This window comes from Notolepis coatsorum (genome assembly GCF_963971535.1).
Source record: "Notolepis coatsorum genome assembly, chromosome: 9".
Taxonomy (NCBI): domain Eukaryota; kingdom Metazoa; phylum Chordata; class Actinopteri; order Aulopiformes; family Paralepididae; genus Notolepis; species Notolepis coatsorum.
The window spans coordinates 109,820,512-109,847,157 of record NC_140173.1 but is presented as its reverse complement, the minus strand read 5'-3'; the positions used below and the strand labels follow the sequence as shown (position 1 = coordinate 109,847,157).

The 26,646-nt window shown below is 43.6% G+C and overlaps 1 protein-coding gene across 1 annotated transcript in view; it reads right to left on the bottom strand.

Moving 5' to 3' along the window:
• The window catches only part of fbxw4 (F-box and WD repeat domain containing 4), a 184,130-nt gene that overhangs the window by 121,083 nt on the left and 36,401 nt on the right, over positions 1-26,646 (bottom strand). The window contains 1 exon segment of the mRNA XM_084321959.1: positions 6,146-6,211. Coding sequence (XP_084178085.1) covers positions 6,146-6,211 — 66 coding nt within the window.

Below are 26,646 nucleotides of genomic sequence, written 5' to 3'. Positions count from 1 at the left end.
CGCCATAACTTGTCTTTGATATCAATATTTCAAAAATCTGTGATCGGAATCATATTTTCCATCCGCAGCCTTCACACACAGTTCAGAGCTCCTCTCAATCCTCTAGCGGTTCAAGAGCGCCATCTGGTGGCCGATCGGCAGAAGCGCCAAACAGGAAGTGATGTGGCTGAAGTGCTGATCACCCATATTACTTCCGGCCACTCTCTATAGCTCCCGCGACTCCATCTTGACACAATACATAGCGATCCGTTGCCAATAACTCGATAAACAACATGATTTGGACGTATATACCATTATACAACCTGGAAATGGACCAGGTATTTTTACATCCCATAATGGAAAACTGTCTACCCCACGCTGATCGCCCAACGGCCCGCGGAGACTGGGGTGAGTTTTAGCGTGTAATATTTCCGTGTTCGATACTAACTGATCTGATGAACATATGTCCCACATTAGATGAATGGTATAACGCTGCCCACGGAATTATAAACGCCCCCTCGCCCATCCGGTCAACATCAGATGACGTGTAGTAACTTCCAGAAGTACTTCCAGTTGGAATTTTTTATATCGCGCTGATTGCTATCAAACTGTATTTCATCATCAATATAATGCATTTGGGGCTATAAATCACGTTCTGGAGAAAGGTGCAGAAAGAGATGAAAACATACTTATACTTTAGATCATATTTTAGTATGAATATGTGAATGAAAAAGTTTAACGTTGCTACACCATGAACAATACATATAGGACCTTGAATGGGCCCTAATAGATTTTAAAAAGTTATAGCCCTGCAAAGAAGGGGAACTTCTCCATGTTAAATAGAGCTGGCAACGGATGGTATATCATGAATTTAGCCTTAGGCAATCAAAGTGTTAACATTGACAAACATATTTACAATTAGCATTTTATCAAAACAAAAGTAGAACTGTAATGTGTACTCAGGGTAAGATCTAAAAAAAAAAAAAAATTTATTAATTTTTAATTTTCATGAAAAGATCTACAGGGACAGTCTCAAAGATCGACCAGTCGATCAAGATCGACGGGTTGGTGACCACTGCTTTAGACCGTATTTTAGTATGAATATGAGAATGAAAAAGTATAACGTTGCTACACCCTGAACAATAGATACTTGATGTTGAATGGGCCATAGTAATGTCAATTTAGCAATACAATTTAAAAAGTTATAGCCCTGCAAAGAAGGGGAACTTCGCCATAGACAAATAGAGCTGGCAGAGGATGGTATAATGATGTACATAAGCCTGGCGAAGAAAGTGTTAAGGGGGCAGTAGGCAATTAATTTACTCAGTGGATGCCTGAACACAGAATGACACCAGTATCACTGACTACCACAGCAAGCCTATAGAAAATTATTCTATTTAATAATAATAATTATAATAATTATTATAAATATATAATAATAATTATAAATATCTTTTTCCTGTTGTACCGAACTCGTACCGAACCGTGACCCCAATACCGAGGTACGTACCGAACCGTGGCTTCTGTGTACCGTTACACCCCTACATTAATCTGCTCTCTTCTTATCCACACTCTACGTTAATATAAGCTATCTTCTTATCCACACTCTACGTTAATATAAGCTCTCTTCTTATCCACACTCTACGTTAATATGAGCTCTCTTCTTATCCACACTCTACATTAATATAAGCTATCTTCTTATCCACACTCTACGTTAATATAAGCTCTTCTTATCCACACTCTACGTTAATATAAGCTCTCTTCTTATCCACACTCTACGTTAATATGAGCTCTCTTCTTATCCACACTCTACATTAATATAAGCTATCTTCTTATCCACACTCTACGTTAATATAAGCTCTTCTTATCCACACTCTACGTTAATATAAGCTCTCTTCTTATCCACACTCTACGTTAATATGAGCTCTCTTCTTATCCACACTCTACATTAATATAAGCTATCTTCTTATCCACACTCTACGTTAATATAAGCTCTCTTCTTATCCACACTACATTAATCTGCTCTCTTCTTATCCACACTACGTTAATATGAGCTCTCTTCTTATCCACACTCTACATTAATATAAGCTCTCTTCTTATCCACACTCTACATTAAGCTCTTCTTATCCACACTCTACGTTAATATAAGCTATCTTCTTATCCACACTCTGCTTTAATCTGCTCTCTTTTTATCCACACTCTACGCTCATAGGTGTCAAACTTATGGCCCGCGGGCCAAATGTGGCCCGCCACGTCATTTGATGTGGCCCCCAAGAGCTCTGGTAAAAAAATAATATATATATATTTTTTTTAAACATTAATCTTGGGTTAAAAAATTGCGGCGTTAAAAGAATTGTGGGTTAATGCGTTAATAAAGCTTTAACCTTGACAGCCTTAGTTATTACACATTCTTACACATACATGTATGTTGAACATCTGAGGTATTGATGAAGTAACAAAGGAAAAAAGTCAAAAGCACTTACTCCTCAGACATTCTTTGACAATTTTACAGCCCAAAATACAAAAAAGATCCAGGAGGAATAGGTAACAAAGGGTTGAAGAAATATTGTCTGAACTGTCAGATGCAAACTGGCTGTGTGACATAACCGAGCATCTCGCTCAATTGAATAAGAAGCTGTAGGGACGCAAACAAGTCCCACCCAAAACTTGACCAATATAGTTGTGAACTGAGACAACCCTTATTTTGTTATTTTTTAGTACAGTTGTGTGTTCATGCAGACACATAATAGCAATTTCATTACGAATTGAAAATGGGGGACCCTGATGTAAACAAGTCGAAAGTCTTTCTCTGGTCTGCAACCCCTTAACAATTGTGTGTATTGAGCTGTACTGTACCCATTCTGCAATCTGTTAATTAAAGTTAATTAAACAATCTTCCATTAGTTGGATGTATGCAAGGTTGTGTGCAGCCATTTGTTTTTGTAACATCTGCTACATCTGTCCCACGTGTTCTTTGCAGCTCACAGTTGTTAGTTCTGCCCCTCTTGACTGTGACAAAAAGGTTTTGAACAAACTTAATGTCATAGCTTGTATTTGATGATATTCTTCTTTGTTATTTACTTGAATGGTTTGATCATTGATTGATGGAGTAATATGGGGTTCTGATAAACTAAAATTATTTGTTAAAATAACATAAGCTAACATATATTTTTACATCTATGCAAATGCATATGCAATATGTATAACTTGAATAAGTAATAAATACAGAAACAACATGTTTAACAATATGTAAATGAGTAGCTACATTTATTTTACATTACATTAACATTTATACGGTCTTTGGCCCTTTGAGGGCAACCATAATGCTGATGTGGCCCTCTGTGAAAATGAGTTTGACACCCCTGCTCTACGTTAATATAAGTTCTCTTCTTAGGGCCCTTTCTCACTCACTCATTCTGTCCGTACCGGTCGCGTACCGCCCTCATTCCGGGTCAGAGTGCGAACCCCCCCCCCCCACCCCCCCCCCCCTCTCCCCCCTCTAGTTTGTGTACACACTGCAGTCTTGGTTCGCTTCGGGTTCTGTTTACGGTTTGCCTTTTGAGCGTTTACGCTTGCCGTAGGCGATGATGTCACGTTCGAAAATGTAAACAGGAATGTCTTAACACGACTGCGGACTCTGGATGCTGATATAAAATGAACAAATTGCCAATAAATATGAAGTTATATTTGAATCTCTGTTGTCAAGCCTTGTCAATATAACCCACCCCATTTTATCACGAATGGATGGTGTTGTAGAGTCCGCTTTTGAGCGTTTTAACGATAGCGCTAAGCTAACGGCTAAACGCTAGTTAACTTAGCCTTTACTAGTAACATTGCTGCATCGATTATATGCATTATATTGAATGTCATTGATCTACTGGTCGACCACGGCCAACTGGTTGGGCACCACTGGTCTAATAGAAATAAATGCATTCGAACAAGAAAGTATAGTATACAGCAATGGCTAACGGCTAACGCTAGTTAGCTAGCCTGTTCAGAGAAGCTAACATTATCCCATCGCTTGTGGCAATTATATTGCATGTCATTGATCTACTGGTCGACCACGGCCGACTGGTTGGGCACCACTGGTCTAATAGAAATAAATGCATTCGAACAATGTATAGACATAGCAATGGCAAACAAAATTGCCAGGCCTAACCGCCCCCACTAGTGCGCACCTGAGACCACCTATTTCACCGGCCCCGGTTCAGCGCCCCCGGGGACGAATCAGCGGGGGGCGGGGACGGGGGACAGCGTTCTCACTCAGACAGACACACCCTTTTCTGATGCGAGCCGGGTCTGATTCGACACAGAGCAGTGAGTGTCAGAAAGGGCCCTTATCCACACTCTACACTGAACACTGAACTCTCCACTCACAAATACACATGAGCACACACAGACACACACAGACACACACACACAACACTCATGCGGCAACCGCTAAAACTATCACTTAAACAAAATGTCACTTTAAAAAATAGAAAGTCACTTTAAAGGAAGGAGGTACTAATAGTATAGTTTAGATACATTAAGAGTTAAAATTGTATATTGTATAGTAGTGTATATAGGAACCATGCAGTTTCTCAGAAACTCAGCATGTCTTTTTCTTTTTTCACCATGCATATCTTGTGTCTTTACCTATTTTATTTTTTCTATGTTTATTTTTTCTATGCCTATTTTATTATTGTATTTTGCACAATCAATGCAGGCATGACCACCCGCATTTCACTGTATGCCCTGGTATGTATGTGACAAATAAACCTCTTGATTCTTGATTATTACATTAATATAAGCTCTCTTCTTATCCACTCTATCTTCTTATCCACTCTACGTTAATATAAGCTCTCTTCTTATCCACACGCTACATTCATTTGCTGTCTTCAGGAGATTGTCTAGATGGAACTATGGTTTTATCATAATGGCTTTTATCCTAATTATTAACATTCTTAGCAACATGACCTATTACAAACGTGTGACGTTGTTTTGTTACAAACACAACAAGAGCGAACCAGGGGAGAATGACCTTTCCTGTGCTTTTAGCAGGAGAGAGAGAGCGCGGAGTGAGAGCGAGAGAAAGAGAGAGAGAGAGAGAGAGAGAGAGAGAGAGAGAGAGAGAGAGAGAGAGAGAGAGAGAGAGAGAGAGAGAGAGAGAGAGAGAGAGAGAGAGAGAGAGAGAGAGAGAGAGAGAGAGAGAGAGAGAGAGAGAGAGAGAGAGAGAGAGAGAGAGAGAGAGAAAGACACTTGGCCTTTTGAGGACACATTATCTAGGTCTTAAGACTGCTACACCTTGTAACCATGTACATTTTCCTCAACACCTGCAACCTCAAAAATAACCCCAGCTCAGATTTCCTTGTCATTTGGAAGCAGGAAGCCTGTGTTCTGTACCCCTGCGTCGTGTCAGGGTGTTTTAATTGGACCAGGTAAAGCTGGGAATTACAGCGGCCTTGTCAGAGATGTATCGGGTTTAAGCTCCTGCTTTCAAAGACAGGAATTCTCAGAGGCCCCGCATTTTTAACTACTCCCCCCCCCCCCCATTCAACACATGCGTGCGTGCGTGAAGGCGCACCCCCATACGCACACATGCCACAGTTATATGTATGGACTGGACGGCGCTTTATGACACCGATGCCTTCACTATTACTGTCCTCACAAACACACTGCGTGTGTAAGTGTTCTATTTAATACACACACACACAGATACAAGTACAAGATCACTCACACACACATGCATGTATTTTGGCAGAGGGGCTGATGAAATAATGACCATCATTAGGGCTCGGTTTCACTTTCACTGAGACTGTGCTCTGATGGACAGACAGACAGGCGGACGGACGGACGGACGGACGGACGGACGGACGGACGGACGGACGGACGGACGGACGGACGGACGGACGGACAGACAGACAGACAGACAGACAGACAGACAGACAGACAGACAGACAGACAGACAGACAGACAGACAGACAGACGACAGACAGAAGGACAGACTGCCGTATGGATAGATGGGACGGTCGGACGGATGACAGACAGAACCAGAACCACTGTGTGGGTTTCTTAACGTCTGGCGAGGTGAAGGGGGCGTGTAGGTCTCATCTCTAGGGTTGCTGGTGCACAGGTGTGTACTAACAGGAGGAGGTGTGTTGAGTGTCAGCGCTTCACAACTCACCGCTCAACGTCCCAAATGCGAAGAGGAGAGAAGTTCTCACAGCAAGCAGTGCCTGTGACGAAGGAGCTGCACGCACACACACAAAACAGAAAGAAGATAAGAATTAAAGACGAAAATTAAACAGGGAATCACCTCACAGTCACAACACACACCTTACCTTCTCACAGCAGTCTCTGGCTGAACACACATCACCATTGTTTTCTACTGGAGGAGGAGAATCTACAACACTTAGTGATCCATTGATTGGAGTGACAGGTTGGAATTAGCGGCCTAGCTATGCATGGTGAATGTGAGGTGTGGGGAGGGGAGGAGGGGGTGAAAGGAGAGGGGCGGAGCGGCGTGGGAGAGGGGTGAGGGGTGCACTAAGGCTCTGTGTAGAGGGTGGGGAGGCAACTAGGGGTGCGGGCCGGTAGGGGGGCTTCTGTTGGGCCGATCCCATATCTCAGGGCTTAAGGCCCTCCTGTAGGGTTGACGGACAGGGGGAGGGCCCCGCCGTTCACATACGGGCCGAGATGGCAACTGACACACACCACCGTCCCCCCGTCCCCCCCGGACAAAAACACCTAGGAGCAGATATACAGAAACACACTAGACTGTCTCTCTGTCTGTCTGTCCAGTACCTGTTCTCACACACCTGGAGTTAATAACATGCTCTCCACAGAACAGAGTGGCACACAACTCTTAGCCCCTGCTGTGGTAGGTATGGCAGGAGATGTGCTGTTGCCCTCAGGACATAAGAACACTAATTCTCCTTTGCCTCTTCCTCATTTACTGACAATAAGCCAATAATCAGAAGCTGAAGTAAGCTGATTATGCATACTGTTACATGAGGTGGTATAATGAGGTGGGCAGGTAGCTGTAATGTAATGAGAATCAGAATCACATTTATAGACCTTTTCTAATGTTTTTTAGACCGTTTTCTAACATAAACATTCTAAATTTGGCCCAAGTATTTCCTGTTGCAGTGTTTAGCATGCAGGAAATACTCTTGGGGCCAAGCTGTTCCCCTAGCAACGGAATTATTTTGAAAAGGTCTATATAGATACATGAGTATGTAGATACACAGGAATTTGCACAGGGAAATACAACAACTGACATTCTGACGGGACGACACAGAAGCAGATACAGACTATACGACATAATACGCACACTATACAGCAAATACAATTATGTAACCTTGATGAAAAAATTCTCTTAATCTACAACTGTTAGCCTATGAGGCACATTAAAACACAGGGTGTGGACAGTCATCTATGCTGAAAATGCTCATTATGAGCATCATTTTCTGAGCAATGTTTTAAGCATACAATTGCCCCATTACTCTATGATGAAAATGCAGATTATGTAAACATCGCATAACGCTGTGTGGGAAACAACTCCCCCTAACAATTATGGCTGCCCTGTTAAGTCGGTCGGTTTGGTCCCAGTCGACCAAGACATTTGTTAGTTGACAAATCTCTAGTAAGCACTAGATTTAAAGAGGTTCTTCTGCATGACTGCATGTGGGAAACAACATTTTACAGATTCACCGATTAACCGTTTCACTGCCGCACTACCAAATGGTTAACCCTTTCACTGCGACAATACAGAAGGTTAACCCTTTCACTGCCACACGACAAAGGGAACCGTCTGTAGTGTGATAGTAAAGGGTTAACCTTCTGTAGTGTGGTAGTGAAAGGGTTAAGTCAACTAATCACCAATTTGAGCCCTATGACTATTAGTCGGCAAAGGAATTCCTTGGTCAATGACACATGATGACGTTTCACATTCATCACCACACGTGTCCCTAAGGGGCCTAGGTGTGTTTCCAGAAAGTGGCGTGCCGCGAGGAGGACGGTACCCACCGCCCAGCGTGCATGCTGGGGCCGCGGCATTCTGGGGGCTGGCATCAACATGGGCAGACAAAGGATGAACGGCAAGGCTGGAGCTTGGAGGCGAGGCAAGGGACGGGTCTGGGTGACAGAGAGATAGGGGTGGGGGGGCTGGACGAGGGTGGTGGGGGGGGACGTCCAAGCAGAGCACAGGGGCAGCTGTCAGGCCCGTTAAGCGGCGAGCCCCCCGTAATTAGTGTTGGGTAAACTCATTTATGCCCCAATCGGGTCGGGCGGACCCGGGGCGAGTATGCACGGCGGACGACCTCTGACCCCGCTGACACAGGATACAATAGGGTTATGGTCACACTCACTCCCTGGACCCTATTACTCTCCATTACCTCACATTACTCACCCCTCGCTGGACTCCACTGGGGGGGAAGGGGGGGTGGCCATACAATGAATTAATGAACTACCCTCTATTTTTTCCTCCCTCCATCCCTCCCTCACCCCTTTAAAGCGCTAAGACTGATCTGGGGTCAGAGCTCGTACTGATATTATAGCTGCTAAGGTCAGAGCCTCTCTCTCGCCTAATGTGGGGCAGGTGCCCCAAACACACAGATCAGCCTCTGACAACATGGACTCCCCCCATTCTTGTCTCTGTACTGCCAGCTCTCTCTCTCTCTCCTCTGTTCTCCTCTCTTCCCCTCTCTCTCCCCTCTCCTCTCTTCCCCTCTCCCTCTCCTCTGTTCTGCTCTCTCTCTTCTCTCTCCTCTGTTCTGCTCTCCTCTCTCTCCCCCCCCCTCTCTCTCCTCTCTTTCCCCCTCTCTCTCCTCTGTTCTGCTCTCCTCTCTTCCGCTCTCTCTCTCTTCTATCTCTCCTCTCCTCTTTTCTGCTCTCCTCTCCTCTCTTCCCCTCTCCCTCTCTCTCTCCTCTCCTCTCCTCTCATCATTAGGAGCATGCTGGGTCTCTTCTGCCGTTTGGGTAACCTCATCAGCTGGCTGTATTATCTAAGGGTCTGTGTGGCAAGGTCACACAAACTAACTCAGCCCCCGCTGGGAACCCTGCCACACAGACACACACTAATGCACACAGACAGGCAAAGAAACACAAACCTGTGCAGATATGCGCGTGCAAACACACACACAGACAAATACAAATAGAAGTGAAAGCAAAGACAAATGCACACAGAGCAACACCAATATGTGCACGCATATGGACACACACACACACACACACACACACACACACACACACACACACACACACACACACACACACACACACAGTGTGACAGCCCCTGCTGGGAGATGAGCCCAACAGTACCAACATTGTTAGCTCCAAATCAGCAAGCTGACCGCACAGAGCGCACCACACTTTCCCAAGACCACCGCGTACATGCATGCCCCGTGTATTCAACCACAACAATAGAAGATTCCAACATCACTGCTAGCTAGAGCAAAGAAAAGGACATTCATAACAGAAGTTAAGAAATTGACAGACTGTAACTTCTGTGGGGTGTCGTCATTAATTCCCCCACTGCTACGACCACATGTAGCCTGCTGGTTAAAATCCCACTGTTTCCTCAGTCTCTCATCCTTCATACTGTCCTGATAAAGAAAACTACACGGGATACTGACCTTCCAGACTGACCTTTCTGCCAAGGTTTCTTTCTTTTTTTGTATCTCTAAAATCCAAAACAACTGGTGGAATTGATGTGAATAAACAGCAATACAGATAAGGAACCAATCAATTGTGCACAAATATGTGTGAAGCTATAAAATGTCGGAATGTCTCGGTTGTTACAACTTTCAACTTAGAATTAGATTTACAGGGTGGTTTCTTAATGCATATTTCTAGGGCTGCCCCCTCTTAGTTGATGAATCGACCAAGACTTTGTTTGTTTATTTGTTGTTGTTTTGTTTTTCAACAAGTTATTTCCTGGTAAGCAAACACTTATAGATTTGTTGATTAAATCAGCTCATTGATAAGTCGACACATTCCAGTGACTATTCATTAGTATTCTATCACAGACATCTTAGTATAAATAAATAGGCCTATCTGGGAAAATAACCTTACATTAACACTATCCCGCCCAAGCACGGAGATCTCCGTGTTTCGATTCCACCCGTTGTGGACAGAAGCACGGATATATCCGTGGGAAGTTGTTATTGCTTTTATTCCATTTTAATAACCTATTCAAGGTCGTCGAGCGGCACTGCAGATTTACCGTATTCTTTGAATTCGAGAAGGTGCAATACCGCCACCGGCCAGATCCTCTTAGGGGCGCTATCGCGATAATGCAGTGTGCACTGTGGCTGAAGGGAGCAATCTTTTTTTTTGAGTTTCCAGTAGCTGGATTCTGGATCTGCAGCCTGTACCTTGGATTACGTTTTGCATCGCAGATTTCACCATACAATAAGGGGATTTATCATCAGCCAATGGACATATCGATCTACCAGATGGCGATCGATAATGGGGAAATGCTCTGGGGGATCAGCCCGGACCACGGTAAGATCTTTTTCACGTAAAGTACAGCCCAATCGGGCATTATTATGATACTCAACCAGGCGTTTGGCCTATGAGGCTAATGAGGCTAACGCGGTTATTGGTAATCAATAATCCGAAACTTTCATGCATACATGCTTTGGAATCGTGCCGATCATATGCAGTTTGAGTTATTTCTGTAGCATCTGTAAAACGGAAATGCCATTAGATATAACGTTAGCAGCTATTAGCCCTATATCTAGCCTTCCAGAAAATATACTAGACCAAATCCCGTATAACGCTTATATTCACGGCGCTATAAAATGAGAACCTATTGATGAATTTTTTTTTCTTTAAGCCATTTTGAAAGGACGGTTTATGGACTCAATTGACAATGAGAATGGACCGATAGCAATACTATAAAGTATAGATTTAGCTCTACAAATAGCCCCACGTCTGTTTACATTTCCCGGTCCTCTTGAGATTAATTAGACTCATCCCAGTGGCTGCGATTGTGTTAACAGGTTCAGCACCAGAGGTCGCTATGGGCGTTGGGCCGTTGTGTGCCAGCTCTCTGTTCAATGGGGATAAATTCCGGTGTTTGCAGTGCTAAACCTACAGTATATTAAATATTATAGCTATGGATCTAATAACAATGTCGATTGTCAGTGAGTTTATTCCGGTCAACATGCAAAAAACAGATAATTTTTTCATCCATACATTTCCGTTTTATACCGTGGTGAATATGAGTATAGTTTTAGAGTGATCCTGTGTAATCCCAGGAAACAGCGCTTTACTGCATTTCATTATAAATCGTGCCATTTCTCGCCTGGATCAAGAATCATTCTGAAATCAACGCTAGATTATCGGTATTATGTTTCATCATGCATGCACGAAAGGGTGGGGGGGGGTCATGTGTCCAACGTTCATCCACCAAAACACATGAACCGGCGGTGCTCGAGTGTCCCCAGTCCGTGTGTTAACGTTACTCATGAGATCGACGTACAGGCTGAGCCAGAGGGTTTCCAATGATGTGCAATACCGGCCGCAAGGTGTTAGGCGGCGGTATTGGCCGTTTGCGATCTCAGAGCCATTCCCAATGATACCATCAGGCTGGATGGATGAATTATGAATGGATATAGCTAATAAAAGAAATAACGATTAAAACCCGGGTTTTCTCTGGTTTGGCGCTCAAGCGATGGCGAGTTAACCCGACTTATCCCAGGTCTGGCGCTGAATGTGTTAAGATACATTTTGTGGTGAATTAACCTCTTAAGCCCGGAGCCTATTTTCAGAAAATCCGCCTAAAATACATACCTAAGTAAATGGAATATTGCTCCACTTCTACAAGGTCCATTTGCATATTCTTGGTATCTAGGGACATCTATGGACCTCAGTGAATGTATTCCCAGTGTCAGAAATATTGTGGCTATTACTAGGCTTGCTTAAATTGTGATGAAACAAAGGAGAATATGAATTATGATTTTTCTTTGCATCTTTGACAGTGAATAACACCATGCTAATAATGACCAAACATTAAAAACTGCCACTGATCTCATTCAGTACCTTCTTGAGATCATGTGTACAAAAAATCGAAGGAAATGAATAAAGGGAAGATGATTAAACAGAAGGTTCTGTAGATACAGTACTGAATTCTCCCATCCGGACCAATGCAATTTGAAATATTATTATAGAATATAGAATAGCAGGCTTATAAATTACCTTATTATAGCCAATTCGCACATTTATATATATACATATATTATCTTTCAAATGGCCGAGTTCAATTTCAGTTCGGTGTCTGAGTGTGTCATCCCATCATTTCACTGGTGACAACCTCCACTCCTCCAATCAGGATTAGTGAGGTCTTAACGAAGGTCACACAAGAAATACACTGACCATTGTCAAAGTCAACTGTAGGTTAGTCTCGGGGTGTCACCATTAATCGACTAAATCTATTACAAAATAAATCATCTATTAAAAATGACTGCATCGATGCTTCGAAACATTTCATTGGTGGCGGTTCCAAAGCTTCTATTCTTTTTTTTTCATCGATTCTTTAAAAAAAAAAAAATTTAAACAACAAACACAACATTGACAACAATAATGGCAAGCCAACAAAAACTACAAACACAGACCCAAAACCAGACAAAAAAACAAATACAAAATATACCCAGACCCCCCCTCACTATTCTATCACCTAACACCCCCCCCTTTAACTCTATCAACCATGCCGCTCCCCCCCTTCTAATCCATATTGTTAGCCTCATACGACAACCGCCGAAGTCACCCTCCAAGATTGACAACCTCGGAAGTCAGTCACAAGTCATACGAGTGAGTTAGGCAGATGGGGATTTTTTTACATAACAAGTGGTCTGACTGGCCGAGGATATAGGCACTAAGCCAGGGCGATGCAGCCGTGTGAGGAGAGTACAGTTAGGCAGAAATCTCAATTTGGCAAAAAAATACCTCGTATGAGGCCAACGATATATTGATCCGCCAACCATAAGGGTTGGCTTCACATACTTACCACCTCCCACTGGAGTCATAGGTTCCTAAGGCTATCCCACCCTTGCTCCCCCCTCTATTAACCCCCCATTAGTCCTTAACTCTTTCACTGCCAACAACGATTAAACTCGTTATTGGCCGCCAATCGTTGAACGCCAACAACGAGTATACTTGTTATTTGCTCGTCATTTCTTTTATTCGATATTTCCATTCATTATCCATCCAGGGAGCCTGGTGTTATCATGGGACTGAGTCTGAGATCGCTAAAGTGCAATACCGGCCGCATCCTACCAGGCCGCGGTATCGAGTACCATTTGAAACCTTGTGTATTGGGCTGTGCCACACGCTAAACGCTCCGGGCGCTCTTTTCTACTAACCTGAACCTAGGGCTTCACCCGATCGCATTGAATCGTTTTCGGGACCCACGATTCATTATGCTGCTGTGGGTTATGTCGTGAGCCAAATGGACATACAATCTACCAGATGGCAATCAAATAATTGGGATATTCTTTTTGGAATCCCACCGGCCACAGGTAAGAGCAATTAATGTCAATTTCAGCTTGATTGTGCCTTGTTTTCATAGCCATCGCCCTGATCAGCGTATGTTGTTGTACTAACGAATGCCGTTATTGACAATCAATTAATCAGAAGCGACCCCCCCCCCCCTTTTCATGCATTCATGATGGAACATAATACCGATCATATGCATTTGAAATTTTTATTGTAGCGTGTGTGTAGGGACGAAATGCCAATGGATTTAGTATAATACACGTCACGGGCTAGCCTCCCAGGAATTACCCTAGACCGCTCTAAAACCATACTTATATTCACCACGGTATAAAACGGGAATGTACGGATGGAAAATGAATTTATTTTTCACATATTGAACAATAGATACTCAAATGGGCCATAGTATTGCATCCATAGCTATAATATAGAATATAGTTATAGCCCTGCAAACAAGGTGACGGACTCCATTGGTTTAATGCATGGCAGCGCATAGCCATATCCGGGAAACAGCGTGGCAGCCAATGAGTTAAGTAGATAATCCAAGCATCTCACCGTACATCTATCTAGGCACATTGGTTGGAGATAACCGTAATTCCTTATAAAAATAAAAAGCAACACCAGCAACATAAACAAAAAACACAAAGTACTAATATAACCTCGGTACAACAGCATAAGCACAACCTAATTATAACTGTGGCCCACATTAACCGTAGGCCAAATGCCAAAACAACAACACCCATGAACAGGCCTCTTAGCTGAAACATTGTGGAAAATATTGAATAAGCAGCAAAAAGATATAAAACAGAGTAAATCCAAACAGTCACCGCCAATAGTTTCGCAGCCGGAATGTCAGGCCCACTGACATCGGCCACGTTAATTCCCGCCAATTCCTGCGCATGCCCAGTCAGGGCGAAAGAACGGCTAGCTTGAATGAGCACATGGAGCCCTGCGCACAGTCGCACAGGAGGTTAGCTTGATGTGACGGAGCATAGTGTAATTCCCGCACATGACCGTGTTCAGTTAGCTCACATGGACATGTGCAGCACTCCAGCAATTGACCAGCTAACTTAATTTAACAAAAGAAAAAAGATTTAAATAAACATAAGGCATGGGGCGCCCTCGTGGCGCATACCATAGTGCCTTGCGCACCTACGCGGCCGACCCGGGTTCGATCCCAGCTCCCGTCGTTATTTGTCGCATGTCCTCCCCACCTCTCCTCCTGTTCGCCCTCTCCTCTGTCGGTCCTGCGTGGCCAATAAAAAAGCTGTAAAAATGCTAAAAGAAAATAATAATAAAAATAAAAAAAATAAACATAAGGCCAGCTTAGCCTGTCGCAATAGCACACTGTGTCATTCCACATACCTGTTGTCTATTCGCTCATATGTTCAGTTAGCTTGAATGTGCATGTGTAGCATTTAGCAATTGTCCAGCTAGCTTGGTTAAACAAACCTAGGTTAGCCTAGCCTATTACGATAGCACACAGTGTCATTCAACATAATTGTCCAGCTAGCTTGAGTGAGCACATACTCCTTCGCCATTATTAGTGACCATAACTGACGGTGTTCTTCTCCCTTCATTTTCACCGAAAGCCTGGCTGGGAATAGCAAAGTTGGGAGGAGGCCCATCTTCCACAACATAGACATGACCTCTTGATATTACCCTCTCTGAGCTAGAACATCGGGCGTGAAGTCTTCGAAAATGGCCACTTTACATTCACCAAGGTGTAATTGCCCCCTCCTGGAGCAGGCCGCCTGCATAATCAGCTCCTTCGTGCGTAGACTGTGAAGCCTCGCAATGATGAGTCTAGGCGCCCGGTTCCCGTCGGACCTCGCCGGGCCAGTTCTGTAGGCCATCTCACACAATGATGGGGTGGCCAGAACGTCAAGGCCCACAATCTGCTGCAACAAGCCTGGCATGGAGTCCACGAGACGGCTCCCTTCGGATCCCTCCTTTTGCGTCCTGGCTGATTCAACCGCAGCGCTAGCTATTAGCCTGCCAATAGTCTCCAGGCTTGTATCGTTCAGTTCAACCGAGGGAGACACGCTAGCAGACGCTTCGTTCCCCCCCAACACAACATTTAGCTGCCATCTCCAATGCTCAACATTTTTTATACTCGATGTATCTAACAAAATACTGTACAAAAAAACTAAAATAAAGACTAATGGGTAAAGGTATGATAAAAGAATGTTCTTTGGGGAGCCTAGCTGAAACACGACCTCACCCTATTCAAAGCTTCTATTCTGATGGAATTACAAAAGAAGAATCTATTTAATTCAGAAGCACTATGATTGTTAAAAATGCTCTAAAAAGACCATGTTAAAGTGTGTGCTTTAGCGATGCACTTAAAAAAGAAAAGAAAAATGTATGAGATCAACAGATCAAAAATCTAAATAAAATATTGAATATGTGTCATAATTATTTGTTGACATGGTATATATGGCTGTAGCCTAGCTGTTGTGGTTATGCTGTATCTAAATCCTGTTGCTCTTCATTGGTTCCAGCAGTAGTTCTTTAATGCTGCAGACTCATTCTAATGCTTTGTGGCTGGAGCCTTTGGGCTGCACTGCCAGGCTTCGCCCGGTACACTAATTCAATTCCTATCAGAACTCAGGCTTCAAATAACACCCATCATCGAGTTGAAATGTGGGAAAGAAATTACACATAGTAAGAACACTTTAAATAATTGATGAATAATTCTAAATAATTCCAATATCAAGATGGATTAACGGGGTAGACTTTACTACTGCTACTACTATTACTACTAATAATACTGAAATCTCAATCTCCCGAGTTGTGACTTGTCACTGCGTGTGACAGATGACTTCACTCCCACCTTCGCACAATGGTCTGAAGACCTCAATGGTCGTCTCAGACTTTTGTTGGGAATTAGAGAATTCCAAACAACATTCCCATTAAGAACGGAATAATACAAACACACACACACACATACACAAAAAGTAAGTCACCATTTATCTAAGACTCTGCCCCAGGGCCAATTACAGATGAATGGCAGAGAACAGCCCATATCCAGGCTCTGGGAATGTAGAGGCATTGGCTCTAGACGGCAGGGGCTCCCCCCCTCCCTCTCTCTCTCTCTCTCTCTCTCTCTCTCTCTCCCTCCCTCCCTCCCTCCCTCCCTCCCTCCCTCCCTCCCTCCCTCCCTCCCTCTCTCTAGTCAGAAAGAGGGTTGTTAATTTGTTGCGCTTGACCCCGGGCTTTGTGCCCCGTCGTGTATCTAGTTTGTAAAAAGTGCTTTTATCTGCACTCTAAATATGTCTGAGCTCAAAGGGTTATGATGCTCCTCTATCGCTCCGGGAGGGGGACAATGGGGTGGAGGGGTGCAAGCACTGACCCCCACTGACACGCACACAAACACACACTCTTTCGTACACGACACACATGCGTATACCCACGCCCGCATGCACAAAATCTCTCTCTCACACAGAGAGAGAGAGAGAGAGAGAGAGAGAGAGAGAGAGAGAGAGAGAGAGAGAGAGAGAGAGAGAGAGAGAGAGAGAGAGAGAGAGAAGAGAAGAGAGAGAGAGAGAGAGAGAGAGAGAGAGAGAGAGAGAGAGAACCCTGGCCCCCAAGACTAGTCTTCCCATCGTGTCCCCTCCCGTCCCCTTACCCCCCCCCCCCCTGGCCCTTTTGGCTTCTGTTTGTGTCTAAGGTCACCAGGACAGCACCAGGACATTCCACACAGCCCCTCTGGTCTGCTCAGCGGGCTGGAACCGACTGGGACAGAACACAAGGCTCTGCCCCGGCCCGCACCGGACAACCGACGAGCCACAACACAGCAACACGTTGGGTTACGATTAAACCACTTTTATTCAGTCTGGAAAACCTTTGCGGGCCTTCGTCACAGTGAGACTGGAGAGTTACAGGGCTGAGGTGATGAGAGCCATAATTTCTATGGTAAGGGTCAGCGGAGACGCTACAGACAAGTCTCAAATTGGGATTCACTGGGAGCAGTGGTTCACTTGAGTGATCAGAGACTGTGTGTGTGTGTGTGTGTGTGTGTGTGTGTGTGTGTGTGTGTGTGTGTGTGTGTGTGTGTGACTGTGTGTGTGTGACTGTGTGTGTGTGACTGTGTGTGTGTGTGTGTGTGTGTGTGTGTGTGTGTGTGTGTGTGTGTGTGTGTGTGTGTGTGTGTGTGTGTGTGTGTGTGGGTGTGTCTGTGAAAATGTGGTAGGAGTGACGCTCATTAGGATAATGCCCTGTATGAGTAGCATAACCAACATCTATCACACACTTGACGCCGTTAAGATTTTCTGGTGGTTGAATTCATCATCGGGTGTATGCTGTTGACCCCCCCGCCCCCGCCCCCCCCACCCCACCCCCCACCAATCTTGTTGTGGGATTTCTATACAAAACATTAGAGCCAACTAAAAATCAACCCAGATCCAACCTAATGATGTGAATCCCACGAGAACAAGGAATCTAGAAATCCCTTTTGTTAACAAACGACAACCAGTTTCACCTCTAACACGCCATTGTAAAAGAACAGCACCCTCTCCCCTAAATGTTTCATTTGTCTAAATCTGCTACTTCATGGTTACTTAACAAAAACTGCTGACAACCAACCTGCACTTAATGAACGTTATGGTTGGGTAATAATTCAAAATGATTGTTTATCGTATTGTGTCAAAATCATATCATAATGAAATAATGATGTGATAATAGTCATATTGTTGCACACAATTCTGTCATCTAAATAAATGATAGCCACTAAACACAAATTTCTCTCAAAAAAGATATTTGAGGGGATGTTATATGAAAATGACAGTTTTGGTTTCAGATCGCACTTGACATTATCATGCAGTTCAATGCGATGAACAGCAATTTAATTATTTATCTTGTGATTTTGCATACGTCAACAGATATGATATTTATATATATATATCGATATCTGGAAAAAATAATCCAGATGATTATTGTGATATGCATTTCTTTCATATCGCTCAACCTAGGGCTGGGAGGTATACCAAAGAATGGATCCATGTAAAGATATGGATCTTTACTATACCATAGTCCACAATATATTACACATCGTACAAATATATATATATATACATACCATATATTTTTAAGTTAATCAGAAAGATTCCTTGCAGCAGTAATAAAAAGGTTGAAGACATAAAAAAAAAATGTCATATAACATTGTAATTTGTACTGGAAAATGATATATTTACAAATCAAAACTGAGCTGTACAGTATTATATAACTAACATACATGGATTATATTTTAGGGTGGATTTTCCCTTTAACAAGAACACCTAATGGTATAACCACTCAATCCAATACCAGTTTGATTACATTGTGATTATTTAGGCACATATTCAAAGTGTCATAAAAATCTTACATGTTAACCACAATTTGGTTAAATCCTGAATGGTTTCAGAATGACTTGTTTGAGAGGCAACAGTGTGTGAAGTTGGGAAGGGCCCAGTCTGTTTTTCTGCAGGTAACAAAGAGTGTTCCACAAGGTTCAATGTTGGGTCCAGTCCTATTCACCATGCATATAAATTATATTGTCTCTTCATTTGATTGGTTGTCATGTACATATTTATGCTAATGACACTATATTGTGTATTGTATTGCTGATGAATGTACATCTGGCAATACAATTACAACCAAAACACCTACAACCTTCTAAGGAAGCTCTTATTAATTTTAAAGCTGCACTAGGCAACTTTGGAGAAATTTAGTAAGAGTGAGTTTACCTGCCCAGCAGAAATAGAGCATGTACTGCATCACTTTTCAGACCAGCAGCTTTAGGCTGAATTCAAACATATTTGTCTGAATCTGAATCTGATTATTAATGCAGGGAGCTGTTGTTTTTGGCCAATCAGATGTGTTTGTGTTCTCAAGGTTGCATCCGCCAATTAAGATGACTATTGCATTCCTTGTCTAAAAGTACACAATGTGCAAAACCACCTGCTGATCAGGGACTGGGAAATATATATATATCAGGCCATGTGAGCGGCGGGGAGCGGAGCGGGCGGAGTGGGTTTTAAAATGTGTCGGCGCGACGTCCGGAGCGAGAGTTCTCCTCCGCTCCAATCCACTCCGGGCCGCTCACAGTGGTTTAACACTGATGTAATATACATGTAGTACAATGCCAAAGCAACAGATGGCGATGTACAAACATGAAGGCCATTTTCAACCAATGAGAAGGGTGAACCGTCACTCACATCCTGTTAGAAAAAGTATATGACGCCATTGTTGTTGTCGTTAGCTTACATGCTCAATACAAACAATTGTTAAGGGGCCCAGGGGGTGTAGACTGTTGTAGTTTGGTCAAATCAAGCAAATTTACATCATGCTCCAAAAAAAATAAAAGATCTGCCGAGCGATGTGGAGCGGGGAGCGCTCGATTCAAGGTGAGCGGTGAGCGAGCGGAGAGCGACTTGGGGGCGGGGTCAACATGAGCAATTAGCGGAGCGGAACAAGCCGTCTAGAGCGAAGAGCGAATTTCTCGCCCGCGCCGATCCGCTCACGGGCCCTGATATATATATATTTCTTTTTTAGCTTAAAGCTGCTGGTGCCTCTGGGAGTCTGTGGATAACCTTTGTTGCACATGGGCTTGAAAAGTGATGCAGAGCTTGCTCTATTTCTGCTGGGCAGGTAAACAAATTTCTCCAAAGTTGCCTATTGCAGATTCAATGCAAATAATCTGCATATATCTATTGTCAATGGATGAAATATCGAAAGGGTTACAGAATATTGGCATCTGGCTCAATGACACATTTACATTTAAATACCACATCAGAAATCTTGCTGGCAAATTACAACAACAGCTTTTTATACTGAAATAAAACCAGCTTTCCTTTGATCTGTAGGAAGAGGATTGTTGAATCAACTTTCCTATTAGTTATGGACTATGGGGATGTCATTTACACACTGCTGCCGCCTCCACACTGAGGTGTATTACTGGTGATAGCTACAGCACCCATGTATCCTCTATGAGGAGGTCGGTTGGTCTTTTCTAAATGTGAGATGCAATAACTACTGCTATCTGTATATATATAAAGCCCTGGTATCTGTATATCTATAAAGCCCTGGTATCTGTATATATATTGTGACGAGCCTGGTGGTGTTCAGACTTGTCACGGTTCAAAAACAAACTTCAACTGTCCACACAAGCACAATTTCAATCAATAAAAGATATTTATTGAATAAGGCAAATCCAGTACAATGGGCAATTAGAGTAGTCGTAATACAGTCCAAGGTAAAAAACACAAAAACAGGCTCTCGTACAAAAAAGGGATTGTTCAATACTCAGAGTTTGTCTTCCAGTCCAGGGTCAGTACACAAGGGGGTTTCTCAGCCAGTCTAGGGTCCAGTACCAACAAACACCTTCTCGCCTTCACCTCTCCTCTCAACAACCTCTCGCCTTACAAAACTCTGTATCTCAATCTCTCTCTCTCTGTACTCCGCTCACCTCACCTCCACTCAACCATACTCTGTCCTAGTGTTTTATGTTATGTGTGTCTGGTGTGTGTGTGTGTGTGTGTGTGTGTGTGTGTGTGTGTGTGTGTGTGGGATGTGGGTGATCTCGTGGTGTACAGGTGTGTTCTATCGGTCCTAATCAGCTGCCTAATTGCTTCGCCTCTCCTCGTGGCAGTAGTATCTCCCATCCTTCACGTAGCCATGGGACGGGGGATGATAGCTGCCACAATATATATAAAGCCCTGGTATCTGTATATCTATAGAGCCCTGGTATCTGTATATATATATAAAGCCCTGGTATCTGTATATCTAGAGAGCCCTGGTATCTGTATATATATATATATATATATATATATATATATATATATATATATATATATATATATATATATATATATATATATATATATATATATATATATATATATATATATATATATAAAGCCCTGTTATCTGTATATCTATAGAGCCCTGGTCGGAAGATTACCATAATATATTACATCATATATTACATCTATGTTGCTTTGGAACCCTGGTCCACTTTTAACTCGTTCCAGTGACTGGCTGGTTCTTCAGGTACCTCATGCCAGGACTGATTTGGAAAGACTGCTTTTAATATTAGTGCAGCAGACCCATGGAATCTCTTACAACATGACCTAATATTGAATACTCTTGTACCTCTTGGACACTTTAGGTAGATGCGTAATAACCGCCCATTGTGGTAACTGCTTTAACTCATATTGTTTGTTGTTTTGAATTCCTTTGAATTTAATTAATTAATTACATTTTAATTGAATGAATTTGATTTAAGTCATGATCATTTCTAAAGGCATTTGTGTAGGCTGGTACCTTATACATATTATGTGAAGGGTCTGGTTCAGTCAGCTGAACTGACTAAATGCAACTAAAACCCTACACTAAGGTATTATTTCACACAGTATTAGAAAAAATAAAAATGTTTATATTAATATCAATTATCAAGTTTAAAGAACAGTTTATTTCCACAATTCATAACATGGCTGTTTGCATCACAGTTTTGGAGGGAACACTCTCTCTGGTACCTGAGCCCTGGAACACCTGCATGAGGCCAGCGTGTAATGAGAGGTCTGTATGCCGTATGTACGTGTACGTGTGTGTGTGTGTGTGTGTGTGCGTCAGTATGTATACATGCATGTGCATAAGCCTTATGACTCTGATACACCTAGTCTATGTACTCGTTGGGTGTGTATGTTTGAGGTCTCCTCTTTATGTGTTTGGATGTGTGTGTGTGTGTGTGTGTGTGTGTGTGTGTGTGTGTGGTGTGTGTGTGGTGCGTGCGTGCGTGTGTGTGTGTGTGTGCGGTGCGTGTGTATGTGTGTGTGAAAATAAAGCATATCTGTAAGGTCTTACAGATGTGTGTCCCTTCTCATACAAGGAATGTCTGTTAGGTATGCATGTGCGCACTCCTTGTGTGTGTGTGTGTGTATGTGTATGTGTATGTGTATGTGTATGTGTATGTGTGTGTGTGTGTGTGTGTGTGTGTGTGTGTGAAGAATGTAAGGTGTGTGTGTTACTGTGCATATGTGTGTGAGAGTGCGTGCGTGTGTGTGTGTGTGTATGTGTATGTGTGTGTGTGTGTGTGTGTGTGTGTGTGTGTGTGTGTTGTGTGTGTGTGTGTGTGTGTGTGAAGAATGTAAGGTGTGTGTTACTGTGCATATGTGTGTGAGAGTGCGTGCGTGTGTGTGTGTGTGTGTGTGTGCATGCATGTGTGTAAAGAATGTAAGGTGCGTGTGTGTGTGTGTGTGTGTGTGTGTGTGTGTGTGTGTGTGTGTGTGTGTTAGCATGAATGTGTGTGTGTATGTACGTGTGTAATGAGCGGGTTCAGAGGGAGCTGTGATTATTCTCGCCTCCTGCGGTGTAGGTCCTCCGGCCCTGTATTTAGCGTGTGGGGAAACGCACATTCTGCCCCCCTTATCGCTGCATTGTTGCAGCCTCTCCTTTCTTCCCCCTTTTTTTTTTAACTAATTGAATTCTTGACTCCTGAGCCACAGGGCCGGTCTGAGACAGAGACGAAAGAGAAAAGACATGAATTTCAGGCTTTCTCTTGCGGTTGAGTGGGACAGACCAGTGGGGGTGAAATTGGAGTGGGAGGGGTGAGGGAGTGAGGGGTGGTCGGAGAGGGGAGGGGTGGCTGGATGGAGGTGTGGTGTGTGTGTGTGTGTGTTGGGGGGGATAGATAGAAGGGGGGGGGCGTGGCCATGGTACTTTGATACAGGAGGTCAAAGGTCCGCCCCCCCTCGGCGGAGAGTAAGTGGCGAATTGGGGCCGGTTTATCCAACAATCATCTTCTCCTTTTGGAAACTTTCAAAGCGCTTTTGGCCCTTTGCAACATCTTTGTAGTTGTGCTTGAGGAATTCTAGACAAAACAAACTTTTTTTCTCCACCCCTCCTCTGGGGCAGCTTCTCCCTTCACTGGCTTCTGTCCAGTCCCTCTTCTCTACACTAGCGGTCAGTCAGCGTAGCCCCCCCCAGGTCCCATGCCAGCCCCCAAAACCGGCCCCAAGACAGGAAGACAGGATACCATCCTAGTTAGGCTTGAATTTGGCGCCATGCAAACGATCGGCCTCATTGGCTCTTTGTTAATTGGGGGTGACAGGAGGCCTTGGTACTGTACGCTCCAGGCGGCTGACCCACGCTGTCCCAATAGGAGAGCAGAAAGTTACGAGTAACATAGTGACAAGAGATGGGCATTCCCAGTCATTTAGTACTGGAGTAACTGAACACATCAAACATTTATACTCTAGTACTCTAAACATTCTATGAGAATTTGTCTGAATGACACCATACTGACATCTTCAACAGAGAAAGGTAAAGCATACTGACAGAGCATCCACCAACATGTCCTTTTCCCCCTTCAAATCTTGGACAAAAACAAAAGCAAAATGCTAATTTCCATTAGTATTTCATTAGTCAAGTAGGTAGTTCCCATGGCTATAGAACACAGGGACACATTATTATTATTACTATATCTTCAACAGTCCTACCATAGTTACCTCTCTCAAAAAACCTGCATATACATTAGACAAGTTCACAGCTGTAACCTCCTTCGCTGTAGAAAGAAAAATAAATCCCACAGGAAAGCAGACGATATAGACCTCACCAATCAAAACTCAAACCTCATGTCCGCTAACAGATAGCTATCTAGCTGGTCTAGAAGCCCAACCATTAGGCTCCAATCCAGACCCGTCTAGCAGGAAACCCTATCAGCCGTGACTAGGTGCTCTGTGTGAGAGCTGACCTGCCACTGTAGCTCCAGCCACCCGGCCCAGACCTCAACCTGTCCGGTCTTGTTGGCTGAGATCTGGGTCTGCAGGAAACACCTCAGTCAACTATTAGCTAACCACCTGCCCGCTTCCCACTCATTCAGCTGCCCTGCGCCTCACACTGAGGGGGGGGGGGGGGGGGGAGAGAGAGAGAGAGAGAGAGAGGAGAGAGAGAGAGAGAGAGAGAGAGAGAGAGAGAGAGAGAAGAGAGAGAGAGAGAGAGAGGAGAGAGAGAGAGAGAGAAGGAGGAGTGAGAGAGACAGAGATAGGAGAGAGGAGAAGGAGGGCTGAGAGAGAGGACAGTAGAGGCAGAGAGGCCGAGAGGGGAGAGGAGAGAGTAGAGAGAGAGAGAGAGAGAGAGATAGTGAGAGAGAGAGAGAGAGAGAGAGATAGAAGAGAGAGAGAGAGAGAGAGAGAGAGAAGGTGAGAGGAGGCTGAAGAGAGAGACAGAAGAAGGGCACAGAGAGGCCGAGAGGGGGAGAGGAAGGAAAGAAGTAGAGAGACAGAGAGAGAGAGAGAGACAGAGAGAGAGAGAGAGAGAGAGAGAGAGAGAGAGAGAGAGAGAGAGAGATGAGAGAGAGAGAGAGAGAGAGTCTAACCAAGAGTAACCCCAATGGCCACGTACCCCACGTTTAAAATGATCAGGCTATACACTACATAACACAACTTTCCCAGGTTCAGGTTATATTAGATGGCCCACTAAGCCCGTAAGTTCTATATTATATCTTTCAGATATATCAAAATCATAAAAGGAAAAAAAGAAGAAATATATATAAATAAAACTAAAACCAAGAAACACTAGACCAACCCCATTTGTATCCAATCTCTTGAACGCTACACCTCCTAGAGTGCCTTGGTATATTTCACTACCTACCTACAATATGAGGTAACGCCTGTGGGCAAATACTGTGTAGCGGACAATATGGTGTGGAAAATGAAATGTGATTGAAAAAAGCAATCTATAAAAAAAAAAAAAAAGGCCAAGGTCAGTGCCCACTGATGGGATCAATCTCTTCTCCTACGCTGGCAAAGGACCGCAGATCTCCCGGCCCTGTGCCAGCCAGCCTTGGCATCTCACCGCAGCCACGATACACGTCGCTAGCGGACCTTGAGATGATATCCACAGTGAGAAAAACGATGGATATTCTCTTGGAGATTAACCCTCAGGGATACATTTATTTTTTGGGAATGTTTTCTCAGAAACGTATAGCTAGAATTTTACCACTCAATAGCTCTCAATGGCCGGTAGCCATCGTTAGAACATGGGTTCTCAGTATTCTGAGTGTGAGATCGTACACCTGATTAGAGCAAGGTGCTTGGTGATGGCGGGGGAGTTGAAGGGGGGCGGACAGGGAGAAGAACCCACACCTTGAACGTTGGGTTTACGAGGACCAGGAGGTCCAACAGTAAACGGACGGTATGAGGTTATCCTAGACCCCTAATACAAATTAAATACCATCAAGGCACTGATTGAATCAAATCAATACTATATGGTAGTGAAGAATGTTGAGATAAACAATACAATTTATCAATACTTTAATTGTCAAAGAAATGCTGTTTTCGCAGCCAATCACTTCCTGCATTATTGGATCCAATATGACTTAATGCCAAATCAACACAAAGCTCTTTGTTGCTTTTGAGCTATTTCCTTGGAGCTGGAAGCCTTGAAAAAGTATCCTCATGGTATCGGTATTGAATGCAAGGTATCAGTATTGAAATGTTGAAATGAAATTAAAAGGCTACAAGGCTATGACACTACAGTAAAAAAAAAATTTAATAAAGAAAAATTATAACAGTATGAGATGCTTTGCATTGCTGAGGCTGTTGATACCAAAGATAAAAACAGAATAACAAGTTTTGCATGTAATTATAGCACACAGCGGCAATGGTTTGATGTACGGTGACTCTAAAGTGGCTAGTACCGGTTATAACTTACCCATCATTATGGGTGCAGAATGCGTCAGCGATGATGGGGTTTACTCTCTAACCTCCAGCAGCTCTTTTTTCTCTCTCTCTCTCTCTCTCTCTCTCTCTCTCTCTCTCTCTCTCTCTCTCTCTCTCTCTCTCTCTCTCTCTCTCTCTCTCTCTCTCTCTCTCTCCTCTCTCTCTCTCTCTCTCTCTCTCTCTCTCTCTCTCTCTCTCTCTCTCTCTCTCTCTCTCTCTCTCTCTCTCTCTCTCTCTCTCTCTCTCTCTCTCTCTCTCTCTCTCTCTCTCTCCTCTCACCGCTCAGGGGCACGGTGTGGAGGCAGACACTGTCTGACGCTCTAAGATGAGCCTTAAAACAACATTTGACAAACTTTGCCAAAGTGGCACATGGCGTAAACAAATGTCACAAGGTGACTCCTTTAGGGAAGAATGAATTACGACACCTGACTCACGCCGATGTACATCTGGGAAGAGAATCAGCATGTTAGGGCAACGTAAGAGAAAC